This window comes from Aspergillus karnatakaensis, assembly GCF_047715665.1.
Source record: "Aspergillus karnatakaensis strain CBS 102800 unplaced genomic scaffold BJY04scaffold_54, whole genome shotgun sequence".
Classification (NCBI taxonomy): domain Eukaryota; kingdom Fungi; phylum Ascomycota; class Eurotiomycetes; order Eurotiales; family Aspergillaceae; genus Aspergillus; species Aspergillus karnatakaensis.
The window spans coordinates 111,621-128,148 of NW_027395766.1; the positions used below are offsets into that span (position 1 = coordinate 111,621).

The 16,528-nt window shown below is 51.2% G+C and overlaps 5 protein-coding genes across 5 annotated transcripts; 4 read left to right on the forward strand and 1 right to left on the reverse strand.

The window, feature by feature from the left end:
• Positions 1-1,288: 1,288 nt before the first annotated feature.
• Positions 1,289-3,289, forward strand: BJY04DRAFT_221948 (uncharacterized protein; the record flags this gene model as incomplete). Its single annotated transcript, XM_073717257.1, has 1 exon — positions 1,289-3,289. The coding sequence occupies one exon, from the start codon at positions 1,289-1,291 to the stop codon at positions 3,287-3,289; it is 2,001 nt and encodes a 666-aa protein (XP_073567391.1).
• A 2,601-nt stretch (positions 3,290-5,890) lies between these two features.
• Positions 5,891-9,782, reverse strand: BJY04DRAFT_230539 (uncharacterized protein; the record flags this gene model as incomplete). The annotated part of the gene is made up of 11 exons (XM_073719312.1): positions 5,891-6,131; positions 6,193-6,312; positions 6,373-6,417; positions 6,470-7,559; positions 7,614-8,272; positions 8,333-8,630; positions 8,729-8,869; positions 8,937-9,041; positions 9,136-9,427; positions 9,492-9,606; positions 9,667-9,782. The coding sequence occupies 11 exons, from the start codon at positions 9,780-9,782 to the stop codon at positions 5,891-5,893; spliced, it is 3,222 nt and encodes a 1,073-aa protein (XP_073567392.1).
• Positions 9,783-10,909: 1,127 nt separating this feature from the next.
• BJY04DRAFT_221950 (uncharacterized protein) lies at positions 10,910-12,403 on the forward strand (the record flags this gene model as incomplete). The annotated part of the gene is made up of 8 exons (XM_073717258.1): positions 10,910-11,042; positions 11,129-11,199; positions 11,256-11,469; positions 11,526-11,660; positions 11,710-12,018; positions 12,071-12,175; positions 12,227-12,250; positions 12,306-12,403. 8 exons carry the CDS (start codon positions 10,910-10,912, stop codon positions 12,401-12,403), a joined length of 1,089 nt encoding a protein of 362 aa, XP_073567393.1.
• Positions 12,404-12,574: 171 nt separating this feature from the next.
• On the forward strand, positions 12,575-13,695 carry BJY04DRAFT_221951 (ankyrin repeat protein; the record flags this gene model as incomplete). Its single annotated transcript, XM_073717259.1, has 2 exons — positions 12,575-12,939; positions 12,987-13,695. 2 exons carry the CDS (start codon positions 12,575-12,577, stop codon positions 13,693-13,695), a joined length of 1,074 nt encoding a protein of 357 aa, XP_073567394.1.
• Positions 13,696-14,590: 895 nt separating this feature from the next.
• BJY04DRAFT_230540 (putative LysM domain protein) lies at positions 14,591-16,150 on the forward strand (the record flags this gene model as incomplete). The annotated part of the gene is made up of 5 exons (XM_073719313.1): positions 14,591-14,806; positions 14,874-15,163; positions 15,228-15,385; positions 15,438-15,593; positions 15,678-16,150. The coding sequence occupies 5 exons, from the start codon at positions 14,591-14,593 to the stop codon at positions 16,148-16,150; spliced, it is 1,293 nt and encodes a 430-aa protein (XP_073567395.1).
• Between the last annotated feature and the right edge of the window lie 378 nt (positions 16,151-16,528).

Consider the following 16,528-nt stretch of genomic DNA (forward strand, 5'->3'; position numbering starts at 1 on the left):
CAAGGTCTTCCGTCCAGCGTACAGAAGAAAGAAGAAAAGAAAAAGAAATCAGCTGAAGATGTGTGTTGATATGCAGCGCCGCAGCAAGAGTCACCCTTGCAGCAGAAGAGTTGTCTTGAGAGTGGAAGTTGGAACAACAAGACGGCTCCATCGGGCCCAACGCCATTTGTTCCTCGACGGTGAGGCGGTTGAACTAAGAGTCTAAGACTCTGCCAACTCCCAGCCCCCGGCTTTTCTATCAATATCGTTCCAAGTGTTCAACAATTTCAGTGTGAGACACAAGGTCAAGGTCAACTGGTTCAACTCCGCATTCCAGTGACTCAATCGGCATGTGTTGATGTCTTGATATACCGTATATACTGCACCCCCAGAGCCAGACTATGAGAACGGAGACCAACGGAGCATCGCATCGACCTTCGGTGGACCCTAGTGAAGCTTTAGTGAGAATCTACGCAGTCTAGCGCTTCTAGCCTTTGAGAAGACGGTCAGACGGTGTCGGGCTAGTTGGTGGCCTGAGAACTTAGGCGCCGGTGCCTCTCCCCCTGTGTCTCTTCTCCGGCGCCCTCCAATTTGACCCGCGCTTCGCCTTCTCTTCCTCTCCTCTCTCTCTCTCTCATCCCCAACCTCCCCCCCATCTGCTCCGGCGTTAGTTCCTCCCGACGGGCGTCAAGCTCGTGCGATCCTATCCCTTCCGTTTCCTTCTTTCCTTTGTGTTGGTCCGGCGTTTTCGTGTGTCAATGACGGGCTTTACTCCCTTGCTCTGACTATCCTGTCCCGGTGGAGCGCAGACACGTTCGATGCGATCTTGACCCAGAAAATACCACTGTCGCATCTCGCAAAGCTACAGCGGCTCATCGCATCGACGCTCTCACGAATTCGATCACTTGCTACCTATCCGACCACTCGCATCTGACGATCTGATTTCCTTATTCCTTTCTTTTGCTACTTTCCTAGTTTACGACTTTACGATACGACACCCCGGAACACGCCCTACTCCCCGATCTACCTAAACCACTCGCACCGTCGGCGGAACCTATAAAGCTATCATACCTTGAACTGCACTGATATCACCGTTGGAAATCGAAATCGCCCACTACAAGCGTTATAGACACGGTTTTGGCTTTGGAACACTTTGGCAGAGACAACAGCTCTCGAACTCTCTACAGGAGGTCTCCAATAGACAGGCCATGCTACTATAGATACGACTGGTTCTAGTCTCAGAAACAAACGAATCCGCGCGTCCTCCGATTGTTCGCGCCCGTGGGACCGCATAAAGACGTGGCACACCATGGCCGATCGACAGCATGGTCTATCGCGCACGCTGCCGAAGGACTTTACGTACTTTTCTGCAGGAGAACCTAGAACACCGGAGCGCGCTTCAATCCAGCTGGATGCGCCACCTCCACCACCGCGGCATTCTAGCTCGCGCCTCCGCCGATCCCGCGTTCGATCAGGGACCGACCTTTTCTCTCAGGTCAGTCTTGACTTCAACACATTCGACCCGGTTGCTCCAGATATGCCTCTACCTTCCATTGAATTTCCTCCCGCCCGTGATTCCTCCGCAGTCCAATCCCAGTATGGGGCAGTAGTACCTCCAACCAATGATCATTTTCTCGCACCGCCTCGTGCGCGGATGGCTTTGAAGACCCCGCCAGCTCAGATCCGTCCAGACCCTATTGAATCAGAATTATCAAGTCCATGGTCCTCCTGGAACCCTCAGGTGGCTGGAGCTGACATTGAACGCCCGGGCTCGGCCTGCTCAAATTTCTCCGATTCGTCAGTCTCCTCAATCGAAACATTTGGTTCGCGACAGTCTGTTGGCGGAAGCTGTACGAGCACCGAGAGCGACCATCACGATCCTTTCTTCCACTTGGAGCTTGCCCCGAAGCAGGCATTGGAGATGTCACCCATGCCTGTTAAAATCCAAAGAAAGAACCTGAAATCCTCGAAACCAAAAGAACGATGGACTTCTGAAATGGACAATCACCTATGGAACACCTATCAACTATACATCCAAGATCCCACGATCACGCCTTTCAAAATGACTCCTGGCAGCATTCCTCCTCTTGGCGTCACCCACAGAGTAGCACGAGAGGCAAAACGGAGCTGGGAAAGAAATGGCATTCGGCTTGACAAGCAGTTCACCTCAGCTGATACCGCACCTCGAAGCGGCGACTCAACCCCAACGGGGAGAGAGCATGCCGCGAAGCCATCGTGGCCCAAATCCGAATCTTCTACTCGGCGAAGGCTGAAGCTCCTGTGCAAGAGGAAGTTTTCTATTGCTCCTCACTACCAGAGAATGATGCAGTCGCGCAGCCCAACACCGTTCATGGACCTTTTCTCGCGAGCGTCAGACGCACCTCCGAGAGTCGAGGCCCCGGTCAACGACTCCACCGCCTATGCGACTCGTGACTTGGGCGTGTCTCTTGTTTCAAGCTCCGACCCCGGCCCATTGGCCGAACTGGCCGCACAAGATCCATTCACTGAGGCAAGCACCGAGATCTCCGTGTCGCGAATTCCTGGTACTTCCCTAGGTGGCTTGGGCAGCTCACTGCCAACCAAGTCGTCTAGCTTTGACGGTAGTAGTGTGGTGCCCCGCCTTGGTTCACCATTTTCGTACCATACTTGGGGCCCTAACAACGTGAAAAAGAGAAACCAGCGCCACACCCCGAGGGCTCGACGAGAGACTATTCATGTTACAGGCTCGCGCTTGCGATCTCCTCCGCGCATGGACCCCTTGCCCAACTTGGCTACCCATAAGCGCTCAACTTCCACTGTCACGACCACATCGCCTACTGATGAAGAAACCCAGCGCAATCTGGAAGAGCTTTTCCGTCAAGGTAAATTGAACGAGAGTGGTCATCGCCGAGTGCGAGTTAGGAACAGGGGAGTCACCATGGGTGCAGCGGCCACCCCCAAAAATCTTGATCAACTATTTTCCCCACCATCTTCTTCGTCTCGCAAAGAAGAAACACCATCGATGGAAAAACCTATGCCTAATCCGCTTTTGAACCTAAGCGGCGAGAACATCAAGCGACTCGGCTCTCCTTTCAAAATGGAGGGCTTTAGACGTACAGCACCAGCTGGCAGAATTTCAAGACATGCGCCCTCCCTTTCGGATCCGTTTGCCAGCGGCGTGCACCCTCGGTTCAGACCGTCGACACACCACGCACCCTCTCGAAACCAAGTCACCGCAAGCGGGCCTCCTTATGACCCCACAGAAGCAGGCATTTCGGACGCCGAGCGCATCCGGAGACAGATTCTGAACATGTCTTACCTAAGGCAATAAATCAACCCTGAGCGCTTGGCAAGCCTCTGCGCAGTGGCTGTTGCAGAGACCTCTACGTCGCCAGTGATATTTGATCCTGGCCGAACTATTTACCGTACCATTTGAAGCTATTTACACCGAAATGATGATACGAAACGGCATTTGACGACATTAACGACAGTACTAAGACTACAGAACGAACGAGCAATTGCGATGATGACTCAAAAACGAAAACCACATATGATTGATTATAAAAGTTACCGCTTGTTTACAGCGTTGGCGTGACATGAGCAAGTCTGGATTCGTCCAATAACAACGACACCTGTCAGAGTGAGAGACACAGATTGCTTAACTTTTCCCTCCGATTTTTGTCCATGCTGGACTAGACGCTCGCTCTTCTTTTCTTGGCCTCGACCGACTTTGCATTGGCCTCGAAACTACTCCAAACACACGTTCTTCTTGAAGCTAAACGTCAGGCGGCACCGCCAGACCAGCCACAAACACCCCAAAAATTGGCGCCGTCTCATGTTGAGATCTTCCGTTCACTCTATTTCCTTTTCGTTTTCTCTTATATCATCAGCTTTAGGACTTGGTTCCGGCGATACCCACTCTCTATCTTTCCTTATCTGTCAAAATTTCTTTTCTTACTACCGACGAGCTCCAGACGTCGCGCCATACATGATGATTGGAACGGAGCAATGCTGCTATTGAATGACGACCTACCCATAGATGAAATGATGCTGCTTATCGACTGCAAGCGCGCGTTTACCCATTACAGCGTTGACCTCTGCTATATGCGCTGGACCTTTGACGTCCGTGCAGCTTTACCTACTCAACCCTACTTCACCCTGCATGTCAGACATGTACTGTATTCCCCTACCCCTGTCTGTTCGATCTAATCTTCCCCACCATGTTTCAATATCTTGATTCAGACTCGCCACCGCAAGGGATTTGCAGGGTAACACCCTCTTATATTTCAACACTCTACTCTTTCTTCTCTTCTTATCTCATCCATCACAGTATGATCGGATCCTGAGTTGATTCTATTTTGACTTCTTTCCTTCGTTGCATTCACCCACTCAGTTAATTACCTGTTTGCTCTAGCTTTGCTTTTCTGATTGGAATCTTCAGCAGCTATGATGCCATGATATCATGATTCGATGTCGCGAGATAAACCTGAGTGTTTTGCTTATACTTGAATTTGAGATCTATATCCTATTTCTAAAGCGCTTCTTCGTCAATTAAATGTAATGTGTCCTCCGACGTAGTTTGGACCTTCTAAGGCAAGATGGAATATCGCGAGGTGTAACTGAGCATAGTCCTTGACCTGGGGACACATCCAGTTCTCCTATTCCAATCCGTCCAGGCTCATTCCATCCATGATATGGGACCTCCAGGATACTTAGGGCTAGCCCCCCACCCGCGTCACCACCAACCCATCCTTCCCAACAACCTCAACACCCGCCGCAACCACCTCATCAACAACCAACTCGTAAATTGTCGCATTCTCCAACCCATAAGACCCCCCCTGACTCCTCCGCGCCTCACACCCCTCAAACCTTACCTCCCCAAACCCCACAAACGGCACCACATCCCCACCCGTCGTATAATCCTCCACCACCCACTCCGCACTCAACCCGGCCAGTGTGGCCGTACTCGGGTTCTTCGGCGCACTCACAGCAACACTCACCCGCTCCCTGCTCGTCAGATTCTCAACACCACAAACCCCGTGATCCCTCGCCGTCACGTTCACAGAAACTACGAGCACGTCCCCGAGCTCCACGGCGAACTCGTCGTAGTAGAGCGCGAAGTTCGGGTACCACTCGTACCAGGCGCCTGTGTAGCCGACGCCGTCGATCACTTAGATGTCGACCCCTGTTTGTAGGATTGCGGACGGGTGGGCTGTGCTGCCGTCGATGCCGACCCACGCCGAGGCTGCTTGGTAGGTTGTGGTGTCGGATACTGGAGTTGGGGTTGGGGTGGGGACGGTGAGTGTTGCGGAGATGTAGGTGTATATCTCGGTTGGGTCTGAGGGTGGGGAGTCGAGGACTGCGCCGGTCCAGTTTGTGCTGTAGGTTTGGCTTTGTTGGAGGTGGAGGAGGTGGTGAAGAGGGAGTTGATAGAAAAGAATTCATGGAGTTTCTGGAGCGGTTGCGAGGCGCGGTGGGCTCGGATGTGCTTGAGCCTTTGCTCGGTCTCGGGGGAGAGTGGCGGTTTGGGCCGTTTTGCGCTGGCAGAAAGTGCTTGATTAAGGGAGCAGAGGAGGACAAGGAGCCAGTGGGAATGCATGGCTTTGCAGCCAGGACGGGGGAAATGTTCTGGAGAGACGTTTGGTGCGCTTCAGGCAGAGGCAGGACGTAGAGGTACCTCTACTCGGGTGGCGAGTGGAGGGTTTATATCAGGTCGTAGATTGGGAGAGGTGGAGGTTCCTTGTAGCCTAGTACTGATAGAGGTTTGAATTGGAAGAGTTGCAATACGTGAATTTCCAATACGTTAATTTGCAATTCACTCAAGTTCTAGATCACGTCTTGATACATTTACTGGCACCAACGTAGGTGCTCATATTGCAATGTATCGTATCTCATTAGGTCCACGGTTTTAGCGGACCGATCAATGGTTCTATCATAACGGAGTAGCTAAGATAGCTATGAAAGAAGAAGAAGAAGAAGAAGAGAAGGAGGAAGAGGAAGAGGAAGAGGTGACCGATGGATATGTTACGTTCCCAACGAAGCCCTGCAGAGGCCCGTTGGACGAGTGGCACCCACTGACATAGTTCACGGTGAGTTTACAGCCATTGGCGAACTTGGCATGCCCGCAAATTTTACATTCTCCCCCTGTCTCCTGGAAGAGGTGATCATACGCCCTATTGAAATTGTCAGTCAGCGGATTTGCACTTCTGAAAAACAAATGCATCGTCAACATACGCGGCCATCTCGTTTCCAGTCAGTCGGCAGTCATCGCCTTCAACGAAGACGCCACAGCCAAACCCGGCATTCTTGCCGTCAGTGTAGCAGGTTCCTGAGTTGGTATCCTTATCGGTTGTGCTAAAGACGAGTTAGATACTACTGCCATTTCCAGAATGAGTGGGACAAAAATTGACTTACCCGTAAATTGTGGTCTCTGTGAGGAAATCTTTGGCCATGTCAGAACTTATGCAGGTTTGCGAAGCTTTTGCAGCGAATAGAGCCCTTACAGTCATACCCTGTCTCAGTGGCCATCGGGGCTGTTGTTGTTTTCGTTGTTTTTGTGGTTGTTCGGGTCGTGGTTGTCGTCGTGGTAGCCAACGCGTCGTAATAGCTGCTCATTGCAGCATCAAGAGAAGCAGCCAGCGAGGGGTCGGAGAAGTCCGCCTCGGTCTCGAAGAAGTAGATGGTGCCTTCATTCAGACCATCTTCATCCAGAGTACTGGTAGTTGTTGTCGGCTGAGCAGAGCAGGCGGTAATAGTCTTACACTTGCTCGTCACTGTGGTTGTGGAGTATGTCGAGACCGGTGCCGTGACGAGGCTGCTGGAGATGTACTCGGTGCAGGAATCTGCCTCTTCAGCTTCACAGTCGGAATCTTCCGAGGTACAGTCGTCGCTTGTACAAACGCCGTTATCGCAGCCTTTGCCAGAGCAGGACACAATGCGGCATTTGGGCCCGGTGCAGACGTATGGGCTTTTGGTGCCCGTTGAGCCTCCTCCTCCTGAGCCGCGCGTGCAGTCTCGACCGAAGCATCCCCAGGAAAGGCATTTTGCTCCTATGCATAGTCCGATACCTCCGGAAACTCCTCCACCGCTATTGTCATCGTCATCGTCATCGTCGTCGTTGCTGTTGTGATCGTCATCATTGTGATCGTCATCATTGTTATTGTCATCGTTGTCGTTGTTGTCGTCGTCGTTGTTGTCGTCGTCGTCGTCGTCGTCAGAGTCATCGTCGTTATGGTCCTGGTTGTCTCGATCTCCACAGTCCTCTCCAATGCAACCATGATCTTGGCATCTATCTCCAATGCAATGACCTTGAGTGCAGTCCGAGCCAGTGCAGGCCGTCGAAGTACAGTCATCACCAACACACACCTGATCCTTGCAGTCACTACCTGTGCACCCCTTCTCAATGCAGAGTCCGCCACTCGAGCACTTGCCGTTCACACAACCCGGCCCGGTGCATTTGCTGAAAGATGGTGGGTCTGGGTCGAGGGGATCGACAAAGCTAGAGGAACTGTCGCTACCGCAGTCTGATAGACAGGGGCCGTCGCAAAACGCATAGCATTTATGTCCGCAGTTGGCGGTGCATGTCGGGCCTGGTGGGCTGCCTGTTGTAATCATAATGGTCAGTGTTGATCATAGTTTACAGTGTCGCCACGTACCTTGGGTGAATGTGATACTTGGGTACTTGGTCCCGTCCGTCGTCCAGGGCCAGGGAGGAATGCTGACGGTACGTGTGACTGGGGGGTGCGTGACGCCCGTTTCATTTAGCGGGTTTGGATCATTAGTGAGGACGACAGGCTGGATCTCAATGCTAGGAATAAGTGGGATGGCGCTCGATGTGACAACGTCGCTGATGTTCCAGTTGTAGTAGTTGATCACGGTTGTGGTAATCGGGTCGAGCGGAATAGTCGTAGACATGATATGGCGGGTGATGGTTGAAGTCACAGTCGTGAGGCCATCGCTCGTAACAGTCTTGATAGTACTCCAAGCCACCTCTAGGGAGGTCGGATACCCACCCAAGCTGATTGTCGTGGGCGTCTCGAGGACAGACTTGGGCAGGATGACACTCACCGGCGCAACGGCGGTAACAGTAGGAGACTCGTCAAGAACCTCTTGACCAACGTAAATCAGACCTGTCCCATCGCTACCACCCTCAGCGTTTGCTCCGCCCATTCCTGAGTCGGCAGTCAGAACGTTGGGGTTCTTCAAGGAGCCAGGACCACCCATATCCAGAGCCCAACTGAACAGCCCGCCGAGGCACTTGGAATTGGCAAACTGTGCCTTTTGTCTGAGCGTACGGCCGTCGTCAAAAGAAACCCTATGTCAATGTTAGTATGGATAGATAAAAGGAAAAAAGGGAACAAGTGAGGCCGCTCACCATTGGTCTCCACCCCAGGTCATCCAGTTGACACCCGCAGCCTCGTCATACTGGATATCCACGGAATAGTCGTCGATGATACGTGCAATCTCATAGTCAGATAGAATGCCGCCCGTGCGCGTGCATTCGCCAGGACGGGCACCACCGCTGCTGTCATTGTCTGTAGCAAACTCACACCCGGGAGTACTGCAAGAGGTGTCGGCGAGGGTGAATGAACGGCCGTAGAACCCTAAGCCAAGCAAGACCTTACTGGGTTCAATACCGTTGCGCCAGAGGAGATCGAGACCAGCAGATATTTCTACATGTTCCACGTCAGCTCCCGTTGTAATTAGACGAAAGAAATGGAGGAGAACAATGGTACTCCAATCCTCCACACGCAAAATTGGGCAAACGCACCTGTTAGGTTGGTGTGGGGATTGATGACCGAACTAGTCCATTCACTATTCCCATCCCACGCTCCGTGGATGTCATAGGACATGAAGTTAAAGAAGTCAACATATTCCTGCATGCCGGCGAGGTCGAATCCCTTCAGGTACCCTATGTGCGTACATGGTCAGGCTTGAGGGCAAAGATTGGCGGGTGAGCTTGGGGTGGAGGTTCTTACAGTATGACGAAGGAAGGGTACAAGTGATCCCGTATTTGCTTCCCACTGCTGCTTTAAGCTCCTTAAGAAAGGTGACCAGATTGGCAGTATCCCTTGAAGCGCCGCCTGTGCAAATTAAAACGGCGTTAGCAAGACTTCTGGACCGCATGCTGCAAGTCATCGAGAGCAGTGAGTTGCTTGAACAGAAAGAAACACGTACCTCGATCCTCAGCCGCGGGGTATTGCCAGTCAATGTCAATACCATCAAATCCGTACTCTTCCATAAACGAGATTGCCGAGTCGATGAAGGTAGAACGAGTCCCAGGGAAGCGAACCATATCCGAAAAGACTTTGCCCCCAACATCCCAGCCTCCAATCGCGATATATGTTTTGAGGGTGGCCTTTTTCTTTTTCAGGGCAGTGAACTTTGACCAGTAGTTTTTATCATTCGCATTGGTGGTTGTAATCGTGAAGTCGGTTGCGTGGATCCCGGCGAAGGAATAGTATAAGTGCTGTCAACGCACAGTTAGTGTACGAACGATAGGATATGTCTTGTAGATGGGCCTCAAAACATACCGTCCATGGTGCAACATTGATATTCTCTGGTAAAACAACGTCGCAAGCTCGGTCAGGGTTCCAGCCCTCATAGTAACCAATGTAGACGGCTTCACTTGATGTGCCCGAGCAGGTTCTGACAGGAAACGGTGTGAGAATCATGAAGAAGGACATGAAAAAGAAATGGGGTACATACGACTCGCTGATCACATCGCAGCCACTTTGACAGCCACTTCCACAGAAGTCTTCGGTTGTGCCGCAGAATCTAAAGATATTAGTATACGCATTTATGTGCAAGGTAAGAGAGCTCATATACCCGTATTCAGAGCAGCAAACGTTGAGTGGACACTCTGTTCCCGGGGTCTCAGCGTACTCTAAGTATCGATTAGCCTTGAATTCCATGGATATTGTGTAGCGAAAGCTCTATCACTTACTACCGCACTCAGCTACCGCATCGCAGCTAGAGATACAGCTGTCTCCGCAGAAGTCAGGGCCAAAGCCACAGTATCCTTCTAATGAGCAGCAGCCCGAGACACAGTCCTCCGTGTCAGAGCATGACCCTAACTCGGCTTGCACTGAGGGCAGGAAGACCAGGGATGCGAAGAGCAGAAACTTGGATATCGAAGGTGTCTTCATGCTAGGATACCGACTGAAGATGCTATTTAGACAGACATTGCTCGAGAGGCTGTCTAATACTTATATCATTGAAGGCAGAATCACTCTCCAGCTCAGCTAGAGCTCGTTACAAATGGTAATATTACGGGAGCTGATTCAAAGGTCAAATATTTTCGTTTCTGCCCCGTATCAGAGAAATCAGGAGAGAAGCCGTTGCACCCGAGACCCGCTATCACAGACCAGTAGACTAGACCGATGATCTGTATATGGCATATGCACAATGCAGCAGGTTTTGAGTGGAGTCAGACACCACCTCTGTGGAAGACCATCGGTGATGGTGATAGTGTGCATCCAAAGCGTGTAAGTCCTGTTATTCCAGCTGGTTCTCCATCTCACCGTCTTGGTTTCCGCAATAGGAATGAGCTCAAGAGAGGAAGCCAGGAAGCCCGGCTATTCCAGGGCTTTGCCTTGGAGAAAGTTGTTTTCGCTACGCCCTAGCGTGGTTGCAGACGGATGAGGTGCTGCAACGATGGTCGCGCCCCCTCGTCCGAGATTATAGTCTGACATTCCGTGCTAGTAATTGGATTACATTGAAGAGTTCTCGAGGGCCACTAGTGGCCTGGATCGGTAAAGAATGCGTCGCTAGGTGCTTACGCAGAGGGCGCTGAATGCGAATTCAGGACGCAAGAGAAAGCCGGGCTGTTGTTATGTCTGGAATTGCACCTTAAGTAGAGCCTTTCCCGATGCCTTACTAAACTATCGGTCCCCTGCCCGGCTTCTATCCCACTGTCCATTGTCATTGTGTGTCCCTTCCACTCTCCGCAATGAGGGCGTCTCCCAAATTACAGCGCATGTGTGCACGAGCTGGATACATACTGCCCCTGGTTCTGTTAGCCTTGAGGCACCATGTTACCGCATTCCCTGTTGAACCCTATGCGGAAACTCTGGACACCGATCGTTTGACATCCAATAGCTCGTTACGGATGGATAACCACCTTATGACCAGGGATGATGGACCTGCTGACGCAGCTATCCAAATCTAGTCTGGGATCCCGAATGCACGGCAGCGCAGAGAAGATACATCGAGAAGGAGCTTACTGAAGCCCAGACTATGGTATGAATCCTGGACCCTCTTCAGAACTACCTCAAGTCAACAGCGAATCTGAACAGGCCAACACAGCCGTATCGCGACTCACAGAGTTAAGAGACGTCCTTGTGGACAAGCGACAGCCTCGAGATTGGGGCACGCGGTCCAAGTCCGTCACCGAGGCTCTTATGACTTGGAACTCCTTCTTTGGCATAGTCAGGCTTAATGACCGGAACCCGCCTTCCGGATCATTTGTCACGATTAGACAGGCGATAGAGGATATTAAGTATACCAGAAGTGAGTCTTGAATTGATATCATCTGCGAGTCAACCATCCTAACCCTCTCAAAATAGACAACTACATTCGAATCAAAAAGGCTCTGGTGGCAAAAGATGACTTCAAGATGCGGATCAACTGCCAGGATGACTTTTTGATAAATCCTGAAGTCAAGGAAGATCAGGATAACGAGGGGAACACTGTCAGATTTCGTAAGTTCCTCATACTCTCGTATCTTCCATCTCGCTCACGGAGACATAGGCGAGTTTCAGGACAGTCGAAGCGAAGGTTCACGCGGAACAATCACCGCTCCTCTGGCCAACAGCCTTTGTTTTGAGAAGGCAACCCTGAGTGGGTGGACCTTCTATAACGACGTGACTGAAGTTCAGGAGATGATGCTTTGCCCAAGAGCCCTCGAGCGGTGGGGGACGACGACGCTCACATCGACTCCGGAAACAAAAGCCAGCTTGCTTGGACAAAGATTAATCGGGCTGAAGAGCAAGGCTGGCGCCACGATCATCCTTCACGAACTGACTCATTCTAGGGCTCTCCACGGAGGCTTTAAAACCGGTGAGAACATCAGCGCATCTTTCACCGATAATATAAGCTTACCATGATGTAGTCGACAGAAGTTACAGTTACGAAGGTACTACGCGTATGGCGTATGGTACCCTGGGCATCCGCGCCCTCGCCAGGCAGAACCTAAGAGTGACCCGAACAAATGCTGGTAAGTATATTTGCCTGTAAGAACCTACTTTATACTGATAGCTTGGGATAGATACACTTGCGTTATTTGCGCTGGGTTCGTATTCTGTAGCATTCCGTGCAGAGTGAGTGATATGCTAATCAGTTGACAGCCATGTACTACGACCAACGCGTTTGGGATACTGGAACCTGTACCGATCAAGACAAGTCGCAAACATTTGCTCGCATTACTTTTGACTATGACTACTGAGAGGGGAAGTATTTGGTTAGCAAGGGTTGTTCATCTCTCTGCCCCTGGAATAAATGGAGACTATTTTGTCATCAAATCACAATAAATTAGTTACTATAGGTACTTAAGTTACAGAAACCAACTCCCCTGGTTCGTGCGAGAGTTCTCCTCCTCCTCCCTGTGCGCGCAGGAATGGCCCGGCTAATCCGATTGCCAGCCGAGTTGATTCTCCATATTGCCCAGTATCTATCCAGTCAGAGAGACATCAACTCGCTCCTCCGCTCTCACAGGGTGCTGTACCACTTGCTCCATCCCTACTTATGCCGTTTCAATGCTCGTCGCCGAGACGGCTCAGCGTTCGTGTTCGCAGCCAGAAATGGAGACATCTCGTTAATTCACAAACTGCTCAACGCAGGCTCCAGTATCGGGTCTGTCGAGGCCAGAGATCCTGAGGACTGCGCAATGGAGGAGTGGGGCACCATCATCAACCCGCTTGTGATTGCCGCCCAAAACAGCCACCTTGCTGCTCTCAACGTCCTGCTCAACGAATCCCGTGCGTGAAGCAGAACACTGCCCTTGGTGCCGCCATTGAGTGCGGATGCAGTAACGAGATTATTGAGCATCTTTTGCTGCAGGGGGCGGAGGTCAATGTGAAAGAGAATCCCCACCCATGGTACGAAGCCGCCGTTCAACGTGGAGGAGAAATGCTGCAGCTACTATTCAAGTATGGTCGGCGACCAAAGTCCGATAGGGCTCTGTCCGAGGTCGCCTTTCGAAGCAACGATCCTAGCTTGCTTGAGCCCTTTACGCAAGCTGCGAAAGGGGACCCGATGATCGATATCCGCGTGTACGGCCATACGGCATTATTCACGGCTGTCGACAGAGGACACTTTGAGGTGGTCAAGTATCTGATCCAGAGGGGCGCAAATCCAAATCTAACGGCCCAATACAAATTTTGGAGAGGGGACTTCAGTATTACTTGGATGGCGGTGCAGGCACTAGCACGGCAGGTCGAGACCCTGGAGTACCTGGTTAAACAGCACGGAGTTCGCCCAGATCAAGATGCGCTTGACAAAGCCCGAGAGCTAAGATTGGAGGACGCCATTTCCCTGCTTGAGGAATTTTCTTATGAGAATATTCCGGGTAAGATGGATATATCGAGCTACGTCGCCATGATGGAGCTAAAGAGCAAGAAACCCAGCCCGGAGTCTTACGCCATGGATTGGTTACCTTGTCTTGTTTCGGCCAGTGAACCTCAAGAACTCCCATTGATTGAGATGTACAGCGACTACAGCCTGCCTTGGGAACTATGAGCCACCTTGAGTGCTGTTGATATTCTTCTAGCTACTCCGTAGTTAGTGGAGTCTTTAAGAAAAAAATTGCCGAAGAAGATCCGAGGAATTACAGTTCTCACTGGATCCTCCTGGGTCCTGATGTAACCCTACACTGAAAGACCCCGTAGGAATCGAACGCTACAAGTGGGTGCGTCTAGGCTTGTACAATACAAGCACAGCCAAGGATTCTTCGAAGGATGCGGCTTCGAGACTCGCGACTGTGATTAATTTTTCGTAGCGTGGGCTTGTGTGGAGCTTGTTTCCGTTGCTGCTCGGTTGCCCCTGTGAGTCATCATCTTACCGTAGGAACTCCCTCTTGCGGTATAGGCTCTACCAGTACGGAGTACATGCAGGTTCATCACACAATCACACAGGCGGAGGTTTCACTCGGCCCATTTTTGAGCATACAGCAAGTGACCCTACTGTGGCGAGTCAGGTCTCCGATTATGTCCGAGCAGTGCCTAGACCGCCGATCTAGGACCCTGGAAGACTGTTCCAATCATGGTGGATCCCATGGTATTGCTCTGTGAGTTTGTAGTCCATACAAACGAAAACAGCTCTAGATTACGTTAGATAATACCGCTACCTGGGCCCCAGAAGCGCCATGCGGAAGACTTCCGATATGACCAGCTATTGTCAATTACAGTGAGTCCTCAAAGTGCGAGGTCGGAAGGGAGAAAGGTACAATGCTGTTTTTTGATCTAGAATATCAGTAGCGAATGATAGCATTGAGGGCATAGCGGAGCCTATATTTCTGCGAAGGAGGGGTTGTCATTTTCCAAGATATAAAGCTCAACAACCATGGGAGGTAGTCGAGAGTATAGCCAAGGTTTTATTTATTTTCAGTTCATCTTCTACGATAGTCCTACCTGCGATGGTTCAGTCGAGGTTTCTGTTGCCTGCCATTCTCGGACTGGCTCAAGCGGCATCCCTTCGCAAACGTTTCTCCAATGGTGACTTTGCGATTGGGGAGACGGACCCGGATGTTAGCACGGGCTGTACATACTGGGCAAATTCGATATCCTCTAGCGACACATGCGCAAAGCTCGAGAGCTACTACGGCATCACTATCTCTCACCTCGTCTCCTGGGTGAGAACAAACCATGCACCTGTATTCTTCTGGAGTCTAAATGCTAACCAGGATGAGAACGTCATAGAATCCATCTCTATCATCGGATGACTGTAGCCTGAACGATGGCTGGAGTTACTGTGTGGAAGCCCCTGCTGTGAAGCCCACTTCCACTACCAGTACTTCGACCACAATTTCTGCGACAACGTCGACAACATTCCCTACGACAACTACAACCTCGACTGATCCATCACCTACCCAGACTGGCTTGATAGCCTCATGTGACGCTTACTATTTCGTCGAGAAGGGCGACTACTGCCAAGAAATTGTGGACTCATTCGGCAACTTTACCTTGCCTCAATTCTATTCCTGGAACCCGTAAGTGCCCTCCGCGTCTGTTTAATGTTGAGTTTACAGGGACTGATTCTAGATTTTCTTCCAGTGCTATTGGTGACTCTTACAAGGGCTTGCAGGCCGGTTACTACGTCTGTGTGGGAGTGGCTGGCTCATCATCACCAAGCGTTACCACAGCCATTACAACTTCGGCGCCAACTGCCACAAACATCCAGCAGCCACAGCAACCGGGATTAACATCTAGCTGTATGCTATATATAGAGTGCGATTAGAAGAAGGGAGCTAACGGCCCTCACAGGTAACGATTACTATTTCGTCGAATCCGGCGATACTTGCGCCGAAATCGCAAGCTCAAACAGCATTACGCTGTCCAAGTTCTACGCGTGGAATCCGGCTGTTGGGAGCTCCTGCGCTGGTCTCCAGGCCGGCTACTACGTCTGTGTTGGTGTAGCTGGTATGTTGCCGACTGCTTCCCCTCATCATTGCCTCTCTCTCTCTCTCTTCTCCTTTATTCATCTCTAACAACCATCCACCATAGGCTCCAGCCCGTCAACCACAACAAAAGCACCCACCACCACCACCACGGAGCCTCCAGCAACAACAACGTCAGAATCAGAATCAGCCCCCACACCCACCCAAGCAGGTCTCACTCCCTCCTACACAACCCTCTACAAAGCCCAACAAGGCGACAGCTGCTGGACCATCACAACCGAGAAATACTCCTATCTATCCGGCAACAACCTCTTCTACGACTGGAACCCCGCCGTCGGATCCGACTGCAGCAACCTGCAAGCAGGATACTATTACTGCGTCGCAACGGTAGACCAGGCGCCCATGCCCGACACGATCGATTCATGCAGCAAGTGGCATCTTGTTAGCAGCGGAGATAGCTGCTGGTCAATCGAGCAGGAGCACGGCGTCTATGCAGCGGAGTTCGCAAGGTGGAATCCGTATGTGGGGAGTGGATGCGAGGCGCTTTGGTTGGGGTATTTTGTTTGCGTTGGGGTTTGAGTGGGTGATGAGTTATTGGAAAATATGTAGATGTATGTTTTTGCTATGGAGCTGGTAGATCAGGTACCTAGTTAACTGTACCTTGTGTATTTGGTAAAACCAGAGACAATTTGCTAACTAGTATAGTACCGGATACTGGAGTAGCTAGCTGGAAATAAAATTGTCAATCACCGATGTCCACTCTTTCGGAGACCCACCGCGATGCCCGTGGCTCCACAGCTAGGGAGCCGCAGCGGAAACTCCCGGTAATTTACCCAGACTAGCGGCCCGCGGGCCGTTGCTGTCACAGTGATCAGTTTTGAAAAAAACCCGCACGGTCTTCTGGTCTGAGATTAGAAGAGGGTTTCCTACAAGAGTGGGGTAGGAGGCTATTCAACA